This window comes from Canis aureus, chromosome 37, assembly GCF_053574225.1.
Source record: "Canis aureus isolate CA01 chromosome 37, VMU_Caureus_v.1.0, whole genome shotgun sequence".
Lineage (NCBI taxonomy): Eukaryota > Metazoa > Chordata > Mammalia > Carnivora > Canidae > Canis > Canis aureus.
In genome coordinates this window covers 7,901,421-7,925,304 of record NC_135647.1, presented here as the reverse complement: position 1 = coordinate 7,925,304, position 23,884 = coordinate 7,901,421, and the positions used below count along the sequence as shown (strand labels likewise).

General features: G+C 40.6%; 1 protein-coding gene across 1 annotated transcript in view; it reads right to left on the bottom strand.

Moving 5' to 3' along the window:
* Nucleotides 1-491: 491 nt before the first annotated feature.
* The window catches only part of MBOAT1 (membrane bound glycerophospholipid O-acyltransferase 1), a 113,661-nt gene continuing 90,268 nt past the window's right edge, over nucleotides 492-23,884 (bottom strand). Inside the window, exons 7-13 of the mRNA XM_077886397.1 lie at nucleotides 23,178-23,361; nucleotides 20,709-20,901; nucleotides 14,800-14,903; nucleotides 12,469-12,533; nucleotides 10,350-10,482; nucleotides 7,820-7,971; nucleotides 492-1,813 (exon numbers count right to left, since the gene is read on the bottom strand). Of these exons, the coding sequence (XP_077742523.1) occupies nucleotides 1,687-1,813; nucleotides 7,820-7,971; nucleotides 10,350-10,482; nucleotides 12,469-12,533; nucleotides 14,800-14,903; nucleotides 20,709-20,901; nucleotides 23,178-23,361 (958 nt within the window). The 3' untranslated portion in view covers nucleotides 492-1,686. The remainder of the gene's footprint in view (nucleotides 1,814-7,819; nucleotides 7,972-10,349; nucleotides 10,483-12,468; nucleotides 12,534-14,799; nucleotides 14,904-20,708; nucleotides 20,902-23,177; nucleotides 23,362-23,884) is intronic.

Genomic DNA, 23,884 nt, shown 5'->3' with positions numbered 1-23,884 from the left:
GTGCTACTTTTTAACTTCCATTACCTTACATAAGGCCTAGAGTTCAGATTCTGGTATTCTTCTCTAGCATCATAAAACTCTTCAAGGGACAAGCACATCACTTCACATTTTTTTGTCCTAAGAGAAGCAGCAGCAGGATACCTCATGGAAATACCAACTGCCAACAGCTCTCTTGGGACTACCGTGGATTTTAATCTCTGCTTTTTCACTTACTTTGGGACTGTGGGGACAGTTAGCAAACATCCCACTGATTTTCTGTTTCCTCATCTGTAAAAGGGGGTTTAAGCCTACCTGTAAAGTTGGGAATGAAGATAGGAAATCAAACCAAAAACCAAAACCATTCAAGTGCCTGACAGGAGAAGGATAAATTGAAAATGTTATAAATGCTCAAATTTTAAACAAAGTTTGTTAAAACCTAGAGAAACACACAAATATACACATGTGCTTCATAATTCCAAGTCTCTACTCACAGAAACAAAAAAACTAATTCGTCTGTTCAGAAATATTTCCTTTATAGAGAAACATTCATTCAGTATTCATTCAATATGAAACCAAGTTTTGACCATCTGATTTGAACAAATTCTCTCCTCCCAAGGCATTTATTTGAGGGCACACCATTGTAACATATAATTTATTATCAGCATCATCATTATTATCTTGCATATTTAATACCATGTTTCTTTCTCCCACATAGAATATTAACCAATAGAAGTCCCTGAAAGGAACCACAGCACATTCATGACAAAGATAGAAGATGGTTTTCAATTTCTGCTTTCCAATATGATGATTCAACTAAAACAGTCAGATTTAATCAGCTGCAAAATCAGAAAAGTGAAAATCTGCCCACATGCGCATCATAGCCATGATCATTAACACTTCTATGGAATGAGGGGAGCAAAGAGAAAAATGCCTATTGCTTCTTATCAGGCTTCTATATAACTTTAAATTACTTTTTTTTTTAATGGCTTATTTAAAAGACATTCTGCTGCCTTTGATGATGCAAACATTTGGGTGTTTTCTCAGGGTCATCCCTGGGCAAGCAGATGGAGCATGTGGAATGGAAAATAGTAGGCTTTCCTAGACTCCTGGTGTCTGTGTACAGGAGACTTTCTGATTTCCAATCTTGGCTCAGTTCAAAGAAAAAAGGGAAGAGTTCTATCCCTGGAAAAAAAAATCTAGCCTACTTTAGGGCATGCCTGACCTTCAATCCATTCAAGTGTTCACAGCAAGTCCTCCTGGCTCCTCTTTGCAGGATCCCTCTCCTCCATGGTCTTCCACATAGTTACTGTGGTCAAAGTTCTGAGGCTTCCCAAGGAAAAACTGTATCTGGGTATGTTCTGGAAGACAAACCCCGTCAGCAACAACCTTCTGCCTTTTGGAGCAGATGCACAGGTTCCAGAGGCTGGAAATCATGCTAGAAAAGCAAGGACCCAGCAGCCCAGAATGGACTGTCTTTGCAGCACTGGCTCATTCTCCACACACCTCCATGCCATTCAAATATCCTAGGAAATATTAAATCAACTGGACGTGGCTGACTTCATCCTATAAAAGGCCTTATAAAATACTCCCTGCACTTAAAAAAAAATGCATGTAAACATCACTTCTAAGTCCCTGGCAAACCTTTGAGCCTTTGATCTCATCTTTCTGACATTTTGCAGTTTTACTTGCTCAGCTTCCTTGGAGGTATCAGTCTTTTTTTTTCTTATTAACGGAGTTCAGAGTCTGAGGCTGCCTCTGAATATGAGCATGTGGTTTGATTGGCAGAAATAGTATTATCAGGAGACTTATGATATGTAAATAAAAGTACATGGACCTGGAATAAAACATACACAAAAATTATATTTCACACAAGGATACCAATAGGAAATGTTTCATGGATGTGATTACATCATCTACAGTCCAGCAACTAAAGGCACTGCTTTTGGCAGTGTGTTTTTACTCAGGCTTGCCTCAGTCCACCCCACAGACACCCCCAGGAGGTGAGCAGGCCAGAGATAGACTAAAACCACAGGACTGGGTAGAGTAAACCCATCAGCCCATCTGCAGATAGACACACAGTACTGCCATAAGCAGACTGAGAACATTAATCCCATGAGAGCCAGAAACTCCTACTATTCAAAATGTAAGGACACATAGGAAAATCCAAACCTTATACTCTGTTCCCTAGATACATATGCAACTTTAGCCAATGTACTCAAGTATAAGGGGTTCTTCTTGTGTGTGTTAGGAGCCAGAAGAATTCAGATTTTCAAAACCTACTCCACAACTCTGAAAACAGCTTTCATCCAAATTAATAAGAAACAAGTGTTGCTTTTGAGTCTGTGGACTTTTATTGCGTAAATGTGGTATTCAACATGCTGAGCACAATGTAGACAATAAATACTGGGCATATCTGGAAATGCAAGTAATTAGAAACAGCTCACATTTGTACAATTGTTCTGTATCCTTTTGGAAAGGCTGGACTTAAACTTTCTCCAATGCTCTTTGAAGATCAAAGGAAAATAATGTTAAGAGGAGGAAAAAAAACCACAATGGATTCATGTATCATTCTCAGCTTCTGTGATCACGTCAGACACATTAGAATCAGATAATTTTCATATCCCCTAAACGTCCCTGAACATGTCTACAGAATAGTCAAGACTTCTAACAGCAACAAACACATTTTCATTCATTCTTTCAATAAGTATTTACTGCTTAGGTTGTACAAAGCATTAAACTGGGATTTACAAAAAGGCAAAGCCTCCATCTCTTTCTTCAGGGGAATGGGAAACAAGACAAGTATACAGGAGTAAGGGTACGTGTCCTCCACCCCTTGGCTGTAGGGCATGTTCCAAAACCTGCAAGTGGATGTCTGAAACTGCAGATAATACTGAGCCCAATATATGCTGTTTTTTCCTCTATATACCTATCTATGATATAGTTTATAAACTAGGCACAGTAAGAGATTAACAATAAATAATACAACAATTATAACCATATTAACCACTGTAATAAGTTATGAGAATGTGGCCTCTTCTCTCTCAAAATACAGTCCAACAGTACTATCCCCACCCTTCTTATGATGATGGGAGATGATTACACTAGAAGCATTAGACTACTACTGGCCTTCTGACCATATACATCAGAAGGAGGATCATCTGTTTCTGGAGAGCAACTGAGTGTGTGTAACTGAAACCATGGAAGGTAAAACTGGGGACAGGGAACCCCTATAATTTACCCAGCCCCAGGCAAGTGAGCAACTCATTTATTATCAAAACCAGAACACTTGAGCATGAAAGAGTTCTACGGACAGAAACACCAGCTCAGGCAGCTCAGGCAGCCCGGGTGGCTCAGTGGTTTAGCACCACCTTCAGCCCAGGGTGTGATCCTGGAGACCGGGGATTGAGTCCCACGTCAGGCTTCCTGCATGGAGCCTGCTTCTGCCTCTGCCTCTCTGTTTCTCGAATAAATAAATCTTTAAAAAAAAATACCAGCTCAAGGTGTAAACTAGGGTTCTCAACAGGACCCCAGCCAAAGATTTTAAAAGCTGTACACCTAAAATATACTTTGTCTTGCATTTGCCATAACCTTTGAAAGATGGCCATATTTACACTGGAACAACTATGTGGATTAAAACCAAATATTTTGGGAGTCAAGGGAAAAATATTTCAATCCCCTGGCAAAGTTTAGAAAGCTATTCTGACATGCCACATTTTCTAAAATTTTAACAACTATTTCATTTTTCTATTATGGAAAAACTCAACATTTATTGAGCACACTGGGTACCCCGGATACATAGATGAATGAGGCATAGTTCCTACTCTCAAGGACTTTGTTCAAATTCTAACATCCTTGGGATCCCTGGGTGGCTTAGTGGTTTAGCACCTGCCTTTGGCCCAGGGCATGATTCTGGAGTCCCGAGATTGAGTCCCGCATCAGGCTCCCTGTGTGGAGCCTGCTTCTCCCTCTGCCTGTGTCTCTGCCTCTCTCTCTCTCTCTCTCTCTCTCGATCTGTATCTCTCATGTATAAATAAATAAAATCTTAAAAACAAAAAAGGGTCATCTATTTAAAGACAAATTAACACATATGGATTTGCTTTTCAAAATGAGTTCACAGAAAGGTTCTGCTATGGACTACATTTGTACCCCAACCCCCAATTCATGTGTTGAAGCCCTAACTTCCCACATGATGGAATTTGAAGAAGTGGAGCTTTGGTAGGTAATCTGGTTGGGGTGGGGTCCCCATGATGAGATTAGTGCCTTTATAAGAAGATAAAGAGAAAACAGAGTGGGAGCTGTCCCTCTGTCTCTGTCTCTCCTATATTCTCCTATATATGTCTCTGTCTCTCTGCCAGGTGAAGAAACTGCAAGAAGGCAGTCTTCCGTAAACCAAGAAGAGAACTTTCACCAAAAACCAAATCTGCTGGCATCTTGATCATGGACTTCCCAGCCTCAACTGTGAGAAATGTCTGTTGTTGAACTCACTCAGTCTGTACTCAGTCCTAGCATCCTGAGCTAAGACAAATTCTTTCATTTTTCACTTGGGACTCATTTACAACTTAAAGAAGATTAGACAGGAATTTATTTTTTAAAAGATTTTATTTATTTATTCATGAGAGACACACAGAGAGAGAGAGAGAGAGAGAGAGAGAGAGGCAGAGTCCCTGTGTGGAGCCTGACATGGGACTCGATCCCGGGACTCAAGGATCATGCCCTAGGCCGAAGGCAGGCGCTAAACCACTGAGCCACCCAGGGATCCCCCTAGACAGGAATTTAAAGTTAGGAAGTCTCACTGTAGATGGAAAACTGACTACACTTAAAAATAAACCATGTCTGAAATTTAAACGTTAAGCAGTGAAGGATGTGCTGAGAAGTGGATTTGCACACCCCTGCCATTCATTTCCAGTTACAGAAAGTAGCCCCAAGTGAGGAACAGATCTAGAATACAACCAGACCCATCTCCATTAAAAGAGGATTCAATTCTCATTTCTTTCATCAAATTCAGTGAATCTCTTAAGAGATACTAAAAACACCTTTTGAGATGCAATGTAGGATTCACCTTTGGCAACATGTGACTCTTAAAATTCAAATTGATTAAAAATTGATAAAATTAAATTGACGAAAAATTCGATTGAATAAATTGATAAAATTAAAAATTCAGTTCCTTAGTCACACTAGCCACATTTCAAATGCTCCATGGCCACATGTGCTGATGGCTAACACAACTGGATAGCATTCCTGTCATGGCAAACACTTCTACTGGACAGAGCTGATCTGGATAGGGAATGATTGTGTTTGAAATGAAATGGAAATCTACTTGGGTAATCTGGGTTGGTAAATCTAATAGTTACCAGAGTGTAGGGATCAGCATACTTTAGTCAGTTAAATGCATGTTATCTTAAACAAATCACTATTTAGCATGATCCTCCACCAGTAACATTCTTCCTAAGTAGCTTCTCCTAAAGAAATGTTTAGTGACTGCATTACTGTTCTTGCTGTAAAGGAATTCTGGGTCCGAAAGTCAGGTCTAGCTGTGTGAGTTTTGTTCAATTACCCTCTCTGAGCTTCCACTTCATCATATGATAAATGGGGATACTGATACCTACTTCTTTCTCTCCTCAGCCCACTGCTATCTACCACAGGTTCTTCGTTCTGCAACACTCGTTACTTGGGGCTTCAGTGCACAGACCTCCTCATAGCCCAGGGGGCCTTTTCTATGCTGTTTCCTGTGTCTGGAGCACAGTTCAGAATGCCCCACCTTGCCCACCACCCTCCATCCTCACACACACTATGCCTGTTTCACTCCCCCACTACAGCTTCCACATCCTAGCCCAGAGGCCACTCTCACCCAAAAGCTGCCCTGAATGTCCAGTATGAGTCAGATTCCTGCTACCTGCTCTCATAAGTCTTTGTACCATTCACTCAGAGTACGATCTCAGTGCACATATTTATAAATTTGCCCATTAACACCTGTCTCCTCCAACAAGCTATCCCTTCCAGAGTACCAGGACTGATTTCCATATTTTTTTCCATATTTTTCTTACCATCTTATCCCCAGCTTCTAGGACAGTACCCAGCAAATGGAAGGTATTAAGTGGTTTTGAGTTGAATGCAGGCATTTCTGATATAATGTGATACATACATTCTTGGTGGTGGGGGAATCTGGCATTTGGCAGTATCATGCATTTAAAATACTGGGGCATACGGAGGTATTGGGGGGGGTTCATGTCAGAAGCAGACAACTCATAACCTGTGAGACTGTAACAAAAACAATTAGCACCTAAACAGGCACAGTAGCTTACTGTGAGTAATATAAAAGACCAGAAGGGGCAAATATTGGCCCAGAGAGAAGGGGAAAGAAGGCACTGTGTGCAGGTGGGCCTGCCCTGAGGCTGGACAAGGTGGAGGGAAACCAGCTAAGGAGGGAAACCAGCAATCCAGGAATCCAGGGCGGAGCAGGTGGGGGAAGAGGGAGGGGGCGCCTCTCAGAAGAGGGAGCTCGGGGAAGGGGCACTCAATTTCAGTACTCTTACTCTAGAACTTAACAGGTCTGTGCTCCTAGGACTGTAGGACCTGCACTGAGGATTCTTCTTGCTGAAGATTCTAATTCTTTCCCACTATTCTGGCAACCCACATCTAGAAACATTGGTATATAAACCAGCTCAACTTCCATGCTATACTGACAGAACACCTATGACCTAACAGGTAGTACAGAAACTGACTTCACAGGTATCACACACTTCCCTCCACTTCTTTTCCTATGACCCTATGACCCACAGGGTGGTTGGTGGGGGGAGGGGGGTGCAGAAAGGGGGAGGGGATCTCTCTACTTATAGACCTTGCTATCTGTGTATTGAGTAGTAAAAGCTACTTTGATCATTTGACCAGTGCAACAACTACCCAGAAATCCCCACTTAAAATGGGACATGTTTGCATTTATTTTGAAGTCTGAGCTATGCTCCAAAATCAATCTACCAAAACCTGTGCAAGCACTGAACAATACCAAGTCAGCCTTTATTAAGTACAGATTATATGCCAGGCATAAGGCTAAGCCCTTTGCACATTTATTTCATTCCAATCCAAAAAACAGTCTTTTGTGATAGAGTATATTCTTAAACTTCACTTACAGGTGAGAAAAGCCAGTTAAGAGAGGTTAATTATTTGCCCCAGGTCACAAACCAGTTGACAACAGTAGAAAAATACTAAATCAATCTGGGTGAAATAATAAAAGTTAAGCAAGAATCGGTTTAGAGTTCATCAGGACCACTGGGGGTTGAATACAAAAGCCGGACACTCCTTCCTTAAAGGTCTCTTGTTTCTGGTGTGAGCCATCTTTTTCCTCCATCCCGCAGCTCAAACCATCAATCCCCCATGTGCACCACCAGTGCTACCATCCCACTAGCACCCCAGGCTCCCCCTGCAGACCCCTCAGGTCATCCCACCCAGCTCCTGCCCATTTCTGTCCTGCTGTCAGAATGCTCCCCAAGACTCCAACATAACCCCACATTCATCCTCTGAGTTGATATCCCAGACAGATTGCTGCAAACTTCACGGTCACAGCATCCCTTAATTACATTAGGGATGTCTGAAAGGCTTCCTGTCAATTTTGCTCAGATGTATGGTTATATGTTTGTTGGGATCCCTAGGATAACCATTTCCTCCCAGAGCTTTCTATGGGCTGTATTTAGAAATTCTTAATACTGAGTGACTCACAGTTTACATATCGAAGCTGTATTTAGAAATTCTTAATACTGAGTGACTCAGTTTACCAACTCCTGAGTCAAACACAGAGAAAACAGACCAGTTTACAAAACAGCAATTGAGAACAATGGAAACTTACTTGTATAAGCTGATGGTTGGCTCAACTGCCAACAGGACAAAGGGTGCAACTGTGTAAGAGACAGCCAGCTGAGTGACTGCCCAGGTGACCACATCATACACAACCTTGAGGGCTCTGGAGGAAAGGAAGCAATGTCTGTAGTTGTTCCTCACCTGCGAGCAAAGGAAGGCAAAGCCAGGGGCAGGAGAAAGTATGAAAAATAAAAACAACTTTTATTCTGTGCATGCAGGCAGTATACTTCAGGAATATCAATGATTAAAAGTACCATTGTGGTTTTTATTATTATAAAGATATATATTTATGTTCACTGTAGACAAATGTTCAAAGAACAAAGAACTAAGCAAAGAAAGAATTTATTTTTTGACATCTCCCAGACAAAGGGAGAGGTTTATAAACTTGGTACATATCCTTCCTAGCCTTTCTCTATTCATACATAACCATATTCGTATTTTCACTGATGGCATGGATTTATTTTCTAGACTGTTTTTGTCATTTAGTAATGCATCAAAAATCTTATTCCAGTGATTTTTTGCCAGTAAATATTAACCTGATATAATTTTAAGTTAATTATGAAAAAGTTAGCTTTTCCATAATTAATTTGTAGGCCTTTTGTCATACTGGGACTAGATTTGCCTCCAGAAAGACACCCAATTCCCAGCTCCAAGAAACAAAGGCACAGCTGAAACAGTGGCTTGCTTAGAGGTAGGTGAGCCCCAAAGCAGGTTAGGCTTCCCAAGGCTGCCTTGGTATGCTAAAAACACCTTCTGGGCCTTGAGTTCAAGGGTGAGCCAGAGCTCCATCCAATGGAGGAACTTGAGTGGTATCAGAAAACCCATAAGGTATTTCATTACCGAGTTCATTCTCCTGGGAACACTGTTCTACTAAAGAAAGGCTTTATATAAATCAGTGGTTTTATACCAGCTGAGATCACAGAGCTAAAGACATTTTAAGGAATAATACTCTGGATATTTTAAGAAACAAAATTCTGGTCTTTGTCTTAGTTTGTCCTGGCCATTTGTTCTTTACTTTTCTTTTCTAATCTAAGTAGGAATATGAATGGGAGAAAAGAAAATGTGTTATTTTCCATACATAATATATACTTTACTTTAAAAGTATACTAAGCAGTATGAGTAGTGATCAATTATCATTCTTGTTCACACATATATTCCAACAAACATTCACCTAACTAAAACAGAGATTCTGTGGGGAAGGGACTCCTATTCACTGTGGTATCCCAATGACTAGAACACAAACTGGCACATAAGGAGGGCTCCTGAAATATTCATGGAATACATGAATTAAAGAATGAGTGGAAAAAAAAAAAAAAAGAATGAGTGAATAGCTCTGTTGGGGCTCCTAGGTTTACATCCAAAATACTGTTTGGCAAATACCAGAAAAAATTCCTGGCACCTGAATAACAAAGGCCCCAATCGTTATCAAAGACTGCAATTAAATCAAATACCAAACTCCATCTGACAATCAGAGCATGCTAAATTGCAATTATTTACATACATGTTCATCTCACTCATTAAGGACAGGCATATTTTTTCTTTCTTTATCATCCTGCTCTACAACCAGGAACACTTGAAGACAAACTGAAGTCTACCCCAAAAACCTAGAGAACCAAATTTCTTTAAAAAATTTTTTTTTTCTATTTATTCATTCATGAGTCATACAGAGAAAGAGGCAGAGACACAGACAGAAGGAGAAGCAGGCTCCTCACAGGGAGCCTGATGCCAAGACTCAGTCCCCAGACCCAGGATCATGCCCTGAGCTGAAGGCAGTCACTTAACCACTGAGCCACCCAGGTGTCCCGAGAACCAAATTTCTAAAATTCACAGAGAATTTTACACAGACTAATTTACCAGATCAGGCATGAGAACATGAAAAGTTAGAGCAGTCTCTAACCCCACAGTTTCTGTGACTGCAATTTTACTGGCTGCACAGACTTTGTGAATTATTTCTAAACTTGGGATAATGAAATGAGAAATTGAATATAAGCAGAATGAAGCCTATGAGCCTCAATTAGTCAATTACTCATCTGTATCGGTAGACTCTCTGTGTAATGATTAAACATGTTTTCAGCCGCAGAGATGGGGTGCCTGGGGCTCAGTCAATTGAGCATTTGACTCTTGGTTTGGGCTCAGGTCTTGATCTCAGGGTCAAGGGATCAAGCTCCCAAATATTTGGCCTCTGTGCTCAGCAGGGAGTCTGCTTTCCCTCTGCCCCTTCCCCCATTCATGTATGTACTCTCTAAAATAAATCTTTAAAAAGTTTTACTCTTCTAAAGTATTAAACGTTCATTACTCCTAAAATTTCTTTTGTTTTGCCAAAACATCTGTAAATAACATGAAAATAGTTCATCATTTTATGGCTCAAAATTGCTATATATTGAAGTATTTCTCTAATAGGAAGACTTCTGTTGGATTTTTCACTCCCAACTCCACCACCTCCTAATAGGATCAGAACACAACAAACATAGAGGCAACAGATTATAAAGGAAAAGATCCTACAACCAAAGGAAGCTTACTGTTCTGGCTGCTACTGTGACAAGGATTCCAGTTAAGAAAGTAAAATAGTATCCAGGGTAGACACCATGCCACAAGGCAGACAGGAAGAAGGTTAGCACCGTGGGGTACCATGGAACCCGTTCATAGCATACTCTGTGAAGAGAGGAAGATGCAATGAGTCACAGGTGAAACATAGCAGAAACGTTTACCTACACTTGTGTCTTCAGACCATGCAAAAATCATCTCATCAATTCCCTATCAGGGACTTTGAATGCAACCCTAGCTGCCTAAACTCCATGTCCTGAATGCTACCAGACAGGCAATTCACAGTCATTTGGGGAGAGGGATATGAAGTTTTAACCTGCATGGAATGAAATGATCTAGACCCCATCATACTACATCTAAAAAAGTCCAAGTGGTCACTCTATGCAGTAATAGTTCCTGCCTTGGAGAAGCTTACTCCACCAATACCCTAATTTACCAGAAAATTTATGGATAGGTGCCACTGGCACTACAAATTTTAATATTAAGATAGCATCTTTAGAAGCAGATATCCTCATTTAGTCAAAAGTAATTCTTTCCAACATGGCCCCTATGCCACCTGACTAGCCAACGCTGCAAACCCTTTCATCTATTGTGGCAATGACTCCAGTGCAAAATCAGTGTGTCAACTATATGAATTTTCAGCTTTTACGGTGTCCGTTGGATTTCATTCCATGAATTTGCTTGAAAAACTGATATTGTAAGGATGTAGCAATTGTCCTCAAATACCTTGGAGATCTTTGACTCTTGTTGTTTTACTAAATTCAATCTACAAATCACCAGTGGCACTATAAGGAAGCCACTATGTGGTTTACTAAACAAGAGGACCCAAATAAAAAGATAGGAATTCAAATAGTTAACGCTAATCTAGCTCTGCATAGGTTGTCAAAAGTAATGGATCTGAACCCAAACTAAGGATTATGGCTCCCATTTCATACAAAGAAAGAGAATGCATTCGGGGAGAGAAAGACAGGACTGGGATGCCACTTGGCAATGTTTCTTTGAAATGGGGTAGTTTGCCCGGGTATTTGTTTCCTAGTGTCTGTGTCTATCTTTTTGTACAAATAAGAGATTTCATTTTCTAAAATGATATTTTAAAATATTTTTTCATTTCTTAAGTGCTCATATATGTTCAGTCATCTTAGAACATAAACTCCTAATGGAGATAGTAGGATTTTTGATCCATTGGGACTACCCAATATAGAGAAATAGAGTTTTATGCTAAAATTATTGATCAGATTAATAGCAAAAATAAGTGCAAGTTTTCTAAAACTGCATGTTCAGATCAACTTTCAGACAACAGTGCATGAGCTTACTTTGGAGGTGTTACAATACATTGTCTCTTACCCCAATGTTGTGGCCGATGAAAAATGCTATGGGTCAAAAACAGAATCTACAGCCTGATAGAATCATACTCTCCCTGCATTCATATGATAGGAATATTCACTAGCTAGAATTTGTTGCTTCAAAGATAGCATATTATTAGTTCCATATTAAGTAATGTTTCCGGTTTTGCAGTGTGTAGGGAAACAAAAGGATAGAGAAATACGAACAAAAAACACAAAGTTTAAAAGCATAAAGGTCTAGGGTACCATAAAGCTCTTAATGCTAGGGATAAATGGAGATCGTCAGTGATTCGATGCTGATACTGACCTTCCTTGACATTGAGCAATGTATTCTCTAGGTAAGAGGTGGCACAACACAGAGGTTTAAGAACCTGGCTCTTGAGACAGTCTATTGGGATTCATGATAAGCATTAGCTGTGTGACTTTGGACAAGTGACATAACCTCTCTGTGCTCACTTTCCTCATCTGTAAAATAGGGATAACTACCAACATCTCATGGGATTGATATGAAAGCTAAATGAGTGGCTGCTGCACAGGAATGGCACTATTCAGTGATACACTAAAATATGGTACATAGTGACCTTCTCACATCACTGTATTTCTACTTTTCCATTTACAGGGCATAGATGTTAATACAAAACAACAGTGTCAGATGACACATTACTACTGGCAGACTTGCGGCTCATCTGGTGACTTCCATCTAAACATATCCAAGTGCCATGAGTAATGAGGTCATTCTTATTTTTCTTACCGCTTTAGCCAAGTAGCTGTCTGAATATTCCAGTTTTCTAAGTACATTTTGAAACTTGTGGCAGTCTAGAAAGAAGAAAATAACACCTATCATTAGCTTTAAAAATACCCCAAGTAATGGAAAGTCGTCCCCAGAATTTCCCTGGCGGCAGATGAGATGTGCTATTTCAATAGGGACTACTCCATCAAGAGTAGATCAGCTGTTCCAACCTACACAGTAAAATTTTCTGGTATTTATAAGATTTACTTTGCACTAAGACTTGGCTTACAAAGTCTTCATTTCCCTCAAGATTTATTTTCAAATGATAGGAAAATTGAGGGAATGTCTTGTAGGTTTTTCTTCTACTCTGGTTAAAAAAAAAACTTAAGTCATCTGAATTTTAAAACTAAACACTCTAAAAAGGGGTTTGCCACAGGAAAAGTTTAATCATGTCAATTTAGGGCCTTTCTGGATTCAGCCTAAATTTGTCATCGTTCACTATGTGGCCATCTATAAACTAGGTCAGTCTTGTGGAGTTATGCTACAAATAGCTGCTCAGGTTCAAATGCTTCCAGTTGTATTTAGAATAGTGAGAGATTTCATGCATGAAGGGGTCTCAATACAAAAAAGAAAACAGACATCACCCAACTGGCAATGACACCGGTACTATGGAAGAGAGATTCTAAATTAAGCCATCAATTGGGTTTTCTCATTAAAAAAAAAAAAAAAAAAAAAAAAGTCTTATCAAAGGCTGGTAGTAGAAAGCATGAAGCAAACATTCAAGAGCCAGAATTCCTAACAAAGGTGAAAGTACCACTTTTTTTCTATTTTAACCATAAGAAAATCTCAGGCCATACACTAGTACATTTGGAGGGAAGGAGACAGATAATAGAGAGATGGATAGAGGGATGGATAGAGGGATGGATGGAGCTATAAATAGAAGATAGATATTGTATTATGACTTTTTATTTCAAAACCCTAAGGGGTTTTATTTATGTTCTCTATGGCTAATAAAATGCTATATGCACAGCTTCAATGTACCTTAACTAAGTCAGATGTCCTTGGTTTTCTTTAGTTCTTTGCTATCAACTCTACTGAATATCCAAACTCCCTCTTTCTGGTTTTCTTTGATAATAAAGATATAACTTAATAACTTAGCCCTTCACGCTGGCCACATACTCAGTGAAAGGACTAGGTCTTGGTGTACTGGTGGGCAGCCAAACGGAAGGGGAGCCACTCTAAAGGACATGTGCCCACAGTGCTCTGAAGCAGCTAACAGTGGTCCATGACTTTTGAGGAAGAAAATTTGAGTGGGAAAAGGGAGCAAAGTTATAACACACTTTAACTCTTTTGGATTATCATCTGTATAGACATGAGAACCTTGTAGATGATCCACACTGCTTTCTAAAATTGAGAAAAGTGGCTCTGGAGGCTATAGTTTATCCATTTAAGATGAAGAGAAGTCTCAGGGATCAAGAAGGTGGAGAACATCTGCCATGTCTCCTTTTGGCCTAGTGGTCAGTCTCCACATCCCTTGTTTCTTGCTCTACATGCATATTTCCTTCACTTGCTCTCCATTGGCACCCTGCCTGCCCTGTGGTGGGTGGGAAACCACAGCCAACAGCAAATATGAGTCACCTGGCTAGAGAACCAACCCTTCTGTATATTGAGAACCATGACTTTACTCCCAGCAGCAAGGAGGAAAGGGTCGAAGACTGGGCCTTCCTATGAGTTCCGAGTGCTAATGATATAAGGAAACCAAGAATGATGTGGCCCCAAAGAGACCACCTCTGAAGATGAGGACATCTTGAGAGCTGTGGTCCAAGAACAAAGCCAGTGGAAGACAAACAGCCACACTGATTCTAGTGGTCTAAAAGCTCTATGTCGTGACAGTTCTTCTTAAAATAAGATGGATTAGAAATGTTTCAAAAGGATGACAGAGGGCTTGCAATATTAAAATCTCAATACAGGAGCCTCCCCGTCTGTATTCCTGATTGAAGAAAGTAGAATGTGAAACAAGAGAAAAAAGGCATCTGGACTTTCTAGTTGAGAGAACAGGAATATAAACAACAAAAACGATTTTCCTGGCTCTTTTTCAGATTTCTACATGTCATTTCTTGAACCATTACAACTGTCAAGAAAGTAGGTATCTTTAAAAAAAAAAAAAAAAAAACAGGAAAAATTCCAAGATGCAAAATGTCCAGGAGGCTGCTGGACCTGGCATTCCCTGATGGCTGTCCCTCAGACACTCTGAGGAAGAGCTTCCAGGGATACTGCACTCAAAGCACACTATTTGCTTTATTCACCATTATTCAATAATGGAGGCTTGATTCAAAAACATAGTAGACTCACCTCAATTTTCCAGATGTTTAGGTTAGAAAGCAGATCCCAACAGAAATTTCCATTCTTATCCACTCCACTGAACCCAAAGCCAGCTGCATTATTCACTGCATCAGCTATGGTTTTTAAAACAACATATTAGGATATGGAACAAAAGTCACATTGCTGTTTTAAAAGATATTAAATGTCTGTCTTGCTTTAAGATTGAGAGACAGGGAGTAGTTTCTCCTTGGAAAAGAAACCAAAACAACTAAAAGGATCCGGTACCATTATAAATCAGAGAAACCTTTTGAGCTCTTTGGTAGCCTTAATTTTTATTCATTTTTTATCTATTAACTAGCATTTAGTGAGCACCTGCTAAGGAAGAAGGCACTAGATGCTCCTAAAATGCAAAATGAAAATAAAAGAAAAATGAACTGGGACAAACAATAGGATTTAGTGACCAACTTCATGTAAGAAGAGAAAGGAAGAAGGTAAACATACATCTCAGCTCAGAAGCAGAGGCCAGAAGAAACAGGGGAACCAGGTGACTTGGACAGGTCCAGGAGCTGCCATTAAAGATGGCACAACATGAATGGACAGCATTAGGTCAGGAGGAGAACCAGCTCTGAAAGAGAAATTGGAGCTCATTCTGGACATATTAAGCATGACATGCCAGTAGGTATCAGCTGGGGCTGCCAAGATATAGTTAGAAAAGTTTAGAACACAAGACAAAAGACAGAGCTAGGGATGTGAATGTGGGGCCAGCCACCACGGAGACCACACGTGGACCCAATTACCAAAGCATCCTACCCATAAAGTCAGTTTGAGAAAGGTCAGGTTTCCATCTTTATTCCACTTCACTGAACTATAAGATGTCCTCCTACATTGAGTATAACATTTCTAATTCCTCAATTATGTGATTCTGTAACCAAATAGAGACCTGATGAAATCAACATACTTTTATTATGATGACCAAAAGGCTAATTCTCTCTCCACTTAGTTCAATTCTGTCAGAATATTTTCTTTAAAAAAAAAAAAAAAAAAACTTCAACACCCACAAAACAAATAATCCAATTAAAAAATGGGCAGAAGACATGACAGACATTGCTCCAAAGAAGACATACAGATGGCCAACAGACACATGAAAAGATGCTCAATATCACTCATCATCAGGAAAATGCAAATCAAATCACAATGAGGTATCACCTCACACTGTCAGAATGGCTAAAAAAAAAAAAAAAAAATCCAAGAAACAAGAGGTGTTGGCAAGGATGTGGAGAAAGGGAAACGCTCCTACACTTTTGGTGGGAATATAAACTGGTGCAACCATTCTGGAGAACGGTATGGAGGTTCCTCAAAAAATTACAAATAGAACTACCCTATGATCCAGTAATCGCACTATGGGTGTTTACCCCCAAAATACAAAAATACTAATTCAAAGGGCTATTTGCACCCGTATGTTTATAGCAGCACTATCTACAATAGCCAAACTATGGAAACAGCTGAAGTAGTCCATCAATAGATGAGTGGATAAAGAGGTGGCATGTATCTACAATGGAATATTACTCAGCCATAAAAAATGAAATCTTGCCATTTACAGTAAAATGAGTGGATCTAGAGAACTGTAATGCGAAGTGATATAAGTCAGAAAGACAAACACCATATGTCTCACTTGTATGTGGAATTTGAGAAACAAGACAAAAGAAAAAAAGGGACAAGCCAAGAAACAAACTCTGAACTACAGAGAACACGCTGATGGTTCCCACTGGAGGGGGTGGGGATAGGTGAAATAGATGATACGGATGAAGGAGGGCATGAGTACCAGGTGATGAGTACCAGGTGATGCACAGAAGTGTTGAATCAGTATATTATATACCTAAACTAATAACATTGTATATTAACTATACTGGAATCAAAATAAGAAGTAAACTAAACCACAACACGGTAAGGTCTTAGATCTAGGGAGATCTTAGAGAAGTCTGTCTTGAGGCTTCATTCGTTTTTCTCCATAGACATTCAGGTCCAGCTCCAGAGTGACTTCTGAAGAGTTACTCTCAAGAAAAACAATCTATGTTTGTCTCCTTTCCTTTTGGCATAGTTGGGGTGATTTAACACTGCTTATCTTATGCTTGGCTTCACTGGGAAATGATCTGGTTTCTTTTAGAAGGATGAGAAGTTCTGAGTGCTGCTAGGTCATTCTCCCTAGCCGACGGGATGGAAACTCCATGGAAAAGGAAAAAAGCAACTTAGCAGGGGTGTGCCAGTTAGGAAACAAAGTTGTTTGTTTGTTTTTTAAGATTATTTATTTATTTATTTATTTTTAAAAGATTTTATTTATTTATTCATGAGAGACACAGAGAGAGATAGAGAGAGAGAGAGAGAGAGAGAGAGAGAGGCAGAGACACAGGCAGAGGGAGAAGCAGGCTTGACATAGGACTCGATCTCGGGTCTCCAGGATCATGCCCTGGGCTGAAGGCGGTGCTAAACCGCTGAGCCACCTGGGCTGCCCAAGATTATTTATTTAACAGAGAGAGAGTGAGGATGCACAAACGCATACCCAAGCAGAGGGGGCAGCAGGCAGAGGCAGAGGGAGAAGCAGGCTTGGCCCCAGGATCCCAGGATCATGACCTGAGTTGAAGGCAGATGGTTGAATGACTGAGCCACCCTGGTGCCCCAAGAAATGAAGTTTTAAATGTGTGGGAAGACACTGAATGACAAGATGAGCTGAACCAGAAGGAGAGGAGCCCTTCGGGGTCTGTGTTGGAAACTAAAACTAGGCTGGTGGATGGTATGAGACCAGGAGCCCTGCAATTGCTTCTCCTACCTCCAGCCTCATTTAAAAAGCAGAATAGCAACAACTTCTCTGTTTGGTGCCTGCAATCTTTCTAGGATTTTACAAAGCACTCTACAGGTATTCTCTTCCAGTGCTCCCAGCGGTGTGAATATGGTGGGTCAGGGCGGGCTCTAGAGGCAGAGCCCCTGGCTTCCCATGTCCACTGAGCAACATACAGAACGTACAGCCTCGAGAGAGTGTCTAACATCTAGAAATCCATTCCGTTGAGAAGAAAATGGAGATATGAACGGTACCTATCCTAAAGCCACATTGAAAAAATTAGATGAAATGTGAGTAGAGCTCATGGCACAGTGCCTAGCCCAAGTCAGCACTCAAGAAATGTTAGCTGCTGTCCCCATCTTCCCAAGGCTTAGCAATGCTAACATTCTGATCACTCAGGTGGTAAACAGTGCCAGGCTCCAAATGCTAGAAAGAATCCCACTACCTGAGTGTCTGGGAGCCACTATGAAAGACAAAGGAAGGACCAGAATAGTGGCTCTCAGATGCTGCATCCAGAGCCTGGCTACTCAGCCTGTACCCCCTTGTCCTTCCACCACCGTTTATCCAAGACATGTTTTTTGCCTCCGAGCAGTGAGAGGTTCTAAGTTCGCCAACCCCAAACTGGCTTTACTTGTATTGTCTATTGTATTATTACAGATAAATGAGCTTGGACACCCATATTTTGGAGGTTGTGATCCTTGGAACACAGCCTGGGTTGAAGTTGAGTCTCACTAATTAGTACTAATTAGTAAGAGAAAAACAACCAGAATTGTACACTACATCCAAAGAAAATTGCTTTTATTATTTTACTATAAACAGTAAGGAGAGCAAGGCGAACACCATGCGGATCGGCTGAGATTCATGAAGAGGCCAGCTTTAAGGATTAAATTTATAATCATGTATAATTAGTGCATCAATTATATGCAAATGATGTTCTAAGGAGCTTGATAAAACAATCATTCGGTTAAGCAGTTTAAATATTCCCCGTTATGCTATTCATTGCTTCTTTATTCATAAATAATACAAAGGTTAATTTCAGACCAGCCTATGCAATCTACACCGTAACAAAGTTCAAATTGAGGCCGTACAAATTAATGAAGTGTGTCTCTCCTGAAGCTACCCAAAAAAAGATAAAGGGAAGGACGTACAGAAAAGAGCCAAGTCCACGGAGAAAGCTACCCACAGAAAAGGACACTCCCAAAATTTGGGGCAGTCCCAAAAGGGCAGACCGATGCCAGACGCCCCCTTGTTGCCTAGAACCGCCCCTCCTCACCCCCACCTCCGCCAGCACAACCCACCTCGTGTTAGACTTTCCCTAGGAGGCCACGCATGGCCTTGCTTCCCTCCTAAAGCAGGAGCTGATTTAGTCCAGAAGCCAGCCCTGAAGCCCTAGGACACAGAACATGGGAGTGGGAAAGGTAGGGAGAAGGGAGAGAAAAGGAAGGGTAAGTAAAGAAGTAGAAGGTAGAAAGGAGAGGGAGATGTTCTCTCTTCCTCTCACTCTCTCATTTGCAAACACACACAGGTTAGAGCAAGGTGAAAATAATAAGTATCTCATGTAGAAAAGTAAGCCTGGTGTTCTAAACAGATTTCCAACCATAGCACGTATCATGCCTACCTACCGAAGATATTAGCATTCTTAATAAAGCCACTGCAGAAAGAGTTAGAATAAGGCTTTTGCAGCCTTCCAAAACAACGGGTCTCTATTCAGCATCCCTTTCGGTATTCCTGGCATTGAGACAGCTCTCCATGGTGGGCACACACATCTCTATGCCCACAGACCAGAACAGTCTTGACGGCAGAGAAGAGGCCTTATTCACCTTTGCATTCCTCCTAGCTCAGAACCTTCCTATCAGCAAACACTCCCTGCATTAAACCAAAGGTGGCCAAATTTCCCACACTGCAAATTTTTTAAAAGCTGATCTTTCTGGCCAAGTGTTACATAAACACTGCACTGGACTGAATTTCTCCCTGAACATGTCAACTTTTAAAAATAATCTGGACCAGGACTTGAGGAGAGAGAGGAATGAGGAGTTATTACTTTTTTCTTAATGGGTACAGCGCTCCTGTTTGGGGTGATGGGAAAAGTTCTGGAGATGGATGGTGGTGATGGTTGCACAACACTGTGAATGAACTTGATGCCATTAATTTGTCCACTAGAGATGGCTAAAATGACAAATTCTATGTTATATTTTATCACAATAAAAAAAATAAAAATCATTTAGCAGCTACAAGCTTTAATTTAGGGATTAAAAACTTGGAGCATGAAATGAAGGAAACAGAACTCAGTGAAGTGCTATGCCTTCACTCATGGAACATGGGCTAAGCATTAGGCACTGAGTTTAATCATCTGTTTGACTTAATAAACCAAATCAGTGCTTTCTGACATCAAGACCCAGATCACCTTCAGCTAAGAAGTTAAATTTCCATTCCTGTAAGGGCTCCAAATATGAAGTAGATAGGGCTGCCGTGCCTTATCAAAATTCCTTACCATTCCTGGTAAGTAAATAGGAGGACTTACTGCTCACTCCAGCAAAGCTTTAAACTTTTCCAGTCTAAAATTGTTTGAAAGGAAAGAGGAAAAAAGCAAATAAAGTTGAACTTTCTACCTTAAAAAAATATTTATCACTTGAAGTCAGTTTCTAAGGCATAAAGCTTAACCAACAAATTTTTTTAACCAACTCTTTCTTTAAAAGTGCAACCTAAATCAGCATGTGTGTTGGTAAATTTATTCAAGCGTGTACCCTCTATTATGTATCACCCAGAAAAATCACAATACAGCCAGATCATTCTAGAATTTTCCCTTAACTTTCCACTGTACTAATGGAGCTTCAATTGGTGGAGGAAGCTTCCAAGTTTGGACATCTGTTAATAACATTGAGCTGAAATGACAGCCAAGATTGCTTTTCTCTTATCACAGATAATTGAATTTATGGATGGTGGGACATAGGAGTGCTAGCTGGAAAGTACAAAATGATATTGGCTCAGCTGCCTCCATCATGTATTAATTTTTTTTTGATTAGGTGATCCAAAATGCTGTTCTGGGTAAGCCATCCAAGGAGTATCACTCTCCCTCATTCATTCAGGGCCATTCCATCAAACGTACCTAACGTCCAGGCAAAGTAATACTTGGGCTTCGAGGCTTGCATGACAATATATAAGTAGCAGAGCCGAGTCAGAAAGTTTGCTTTGTGAACAAACCAATCATCAACCAGGCAGGTGACCGGGAAGGTCTTGGTGAGTGTCAAAAACAGGAGGAGAGACACCAAGGTCATACACAACTTGTGTATCACAGCTCCCTGAAATGTGGGGGAAAAAAAAAAAATCAGTGTAACCATTCAGGCCTCTGGTATGAGGAAAACAATTTCAGCAAGGGCACATTTTGAACAAAGCTGTTCCAATAGCTGCTCTGGTAATATTCTCTAGATGGAACACCACCAGTAGGCATTCTTAGGACACAAATTGGATGCTGGGCATATGGGCTAAATGTAAATGAAGAATACACCTCTGACACTTGAGGTCTAAATACATCTAAAATGGAAGAAAATGATCACCAGCACATTCTACCAACAAAAAGAAGGTAGTTTTTTTTTTTTTTTTAAAGATTTTGAGAGAGTGAGAAAGAGCATAAGTGGGGGGGAGGGGCAGAGGGAGAAGGAAAAGCAGACTCCCTGCTGAGCAGGGAGCCCAGTGTGGGGCTCCATCCCAGGACCCTGAGATCATGACCTGAGCCAAAAGCTTAACCAACTGACCCATCCAGGTGCCCCAAAAGGAAGGTAGATTTATAACCCAAAACATAAGAGAAAGAGCATTATAGGGTGGCAGTCTTCCATTAGAAAGAAATAACCAATCGCCTTCCACTTCTGTCACCAGCAGAGTCAAGGAAATGGGTTTGAATTACCAAAAGGAGGACAGAGGCTTAGCTAGGAAGGATTCTGTACAAGTTTTTAAATACCTGAATCAAGACATGAGCAGGTAATGGAAAGCTTTAGAAAGCCTTCCAAGGTGGTCTACATGTAGTCTGCTCTAGTATTAAGATGCATTGGCATTTTAAATGCCTCTAGACCAAGCGATTTTGCCCACTTTCTCTGACATTCCAGGGAATGTCATATAACATCAATAGAACTATAGTGCCCAACTTTATTAAAACAGGCCACTTACTGGGGTGCCTGGATGGCTCAGTCAATTAAGCACCAACTTTTGATTTTGGCTCAAGTCATGATCTCATGGGTCATGAGATCAAGCCGAGTCTCAGGCTCTGCATTCATTGCCAAGTTGGCTTAAGATTTTCTCTCTCCCTCACTCCCCCCCCAACTCATGCTTGCATTCTCCATCGTGTGTTCTCTCTCAAATAAATCTTTAAAAAAAGGGGGGGGCACTTTTTTTGTAATAAGGGGATAGCTACAGCACCTCTCTCAGAGTGGCTTGAGGTTCAGGTGAGTGAATATTTGCAAGGTACCGAGAATAGCAACTGGCTCCCAGTCAAGTGCTCACCATGTTTAGCCATGATTATGACAACACACTGGGGAAGCATCAGCCTGTGAGTTCCAGCTACCTCCCACTGATGTGTCCTTAGCCAAAATACCACCTGACCACTTCACTTTTTGCACAAAAATGCAAGAGTCTCCTTGGAGAGTGATACTAAGACTCTGTGATCATAGTCTCTAAATGAGAGCATGTGAAACACAAAAGCACGACTCTGGTAGATTCAGCCAAGAAACACCTGTGAGGACTTTGATGTCTCATGGCCATGGCGACCTTACTCCTGCACTGTTTCAATAACACAGTAAGAGCTGAGACAATTGACAAGCCATAAGCTGCGGAAGACCTGACTGTGTCAAAACTACCTGAAAATTCATGCTTAATAAATTACTTAAGTTTTCAAATAATTAATTTTGCACAGAGTTTAGCATTTACAAATATTTAACTCAATTATCCTGATTTTCTCCTTTTTCCAATTTTCCCTGTTCTTTCAAATAATTAGACTTCCCTTAAATATGGGATATTTGATCTGAATAAATTTAGGATATTTGTAAAGTTCAATAAGTCATCCTAATGTCGACTAATTCAAAATTAATAAAATTCAGGTTAAAATTAAAATATTATTTCCAAAAAAACATCTTAAACACTCAGTCAATAAAACCAATCTTTAAGCATGCCGACATAACACTGGTTTCCCATTCAAGAAACAGGCTCTGCAATAAAAATCACATTGGTTCTGGTTCCCACTCTCTCCCTATCCCCCTTTCATGACATTGTCCTTTGGCTGGATATGAATTTCTATTCATAAGGACAAAAAAAAAAAACTCATCAATCCGAATACACTAACTAGCACAGTGCTGAGCACATTATAAGCATTAAATATTGTCCAGTTGCAGAATGGATCGATTGCTTTAATTATTCCAGCCAATAAGCTCCTCTGTGAGGTAAATGAGGGTGACAGCGAGTTATTGGCCAAGCTTTCTAGTAAACTACTTGGCTTTTTAATTAGAACAATTACTAGTGAGACTCAGCCCTGGCAGCAGAACTCTATTTTCGTGGAGCTCTGGGTAAATGCTTGGCACTAAAATCTTACGGTAGGAGAAGGTTCTGGCAGGTTGTGGAAACCTCTCTGCTTCCAGTTCACTTCCAGCAACTTCGCATGTATATGTCTCCCTTCGATAAAGGCTATATAATCCTTGAAATTGTTGCAAGGGCCAGCTATGACACTCATGAAGTTGAGAAGGTAGCTTAAGTATTCCAAAAACGAGGGTTTTACTCTGTGAAAATAGAAAAAAAAAATTGAAAAACCTTCAGTCTTGATTTTTCTCGAATATCTGCGAGTAAGCCACTCCTAAACACAGGTGTTGTCTTTATGGATGATGAACCATGACATGGGTGTCTTTGTTTCTCTGAAAACCCATCTAAGCTAGAAACCTTGTGGAAAGGACAAGTTAATAGAGGCAGGTGGCTCAGAGAAGGCAGGTGGCTCAGGGAAGGCACAGCGCTCCGTCGCGCCCTCTGCTGGTCGACTGCAGCTATAGACACGGAGGGAGAGGTCCAGGGCAACTCAGGCTGAGATAGGCTCTTTCTCAGCAGCCTTAGCTGTCTGCAAGAGAAAATGGAGGTAAGAAACACGAGGTGGGGTGGGAACCTGACCTAATGTGAGTTGACTGAGATGCTGTGAAATGGGAAAGCCCCCTTCCGGCTGCCAAAATAAACACAAAACAGATGATGGGTGGAATCAGTTTCCATTTGAAGAGGACACACAGAACGCCCTCTTGTCTGCTTTGGCATCCAGGC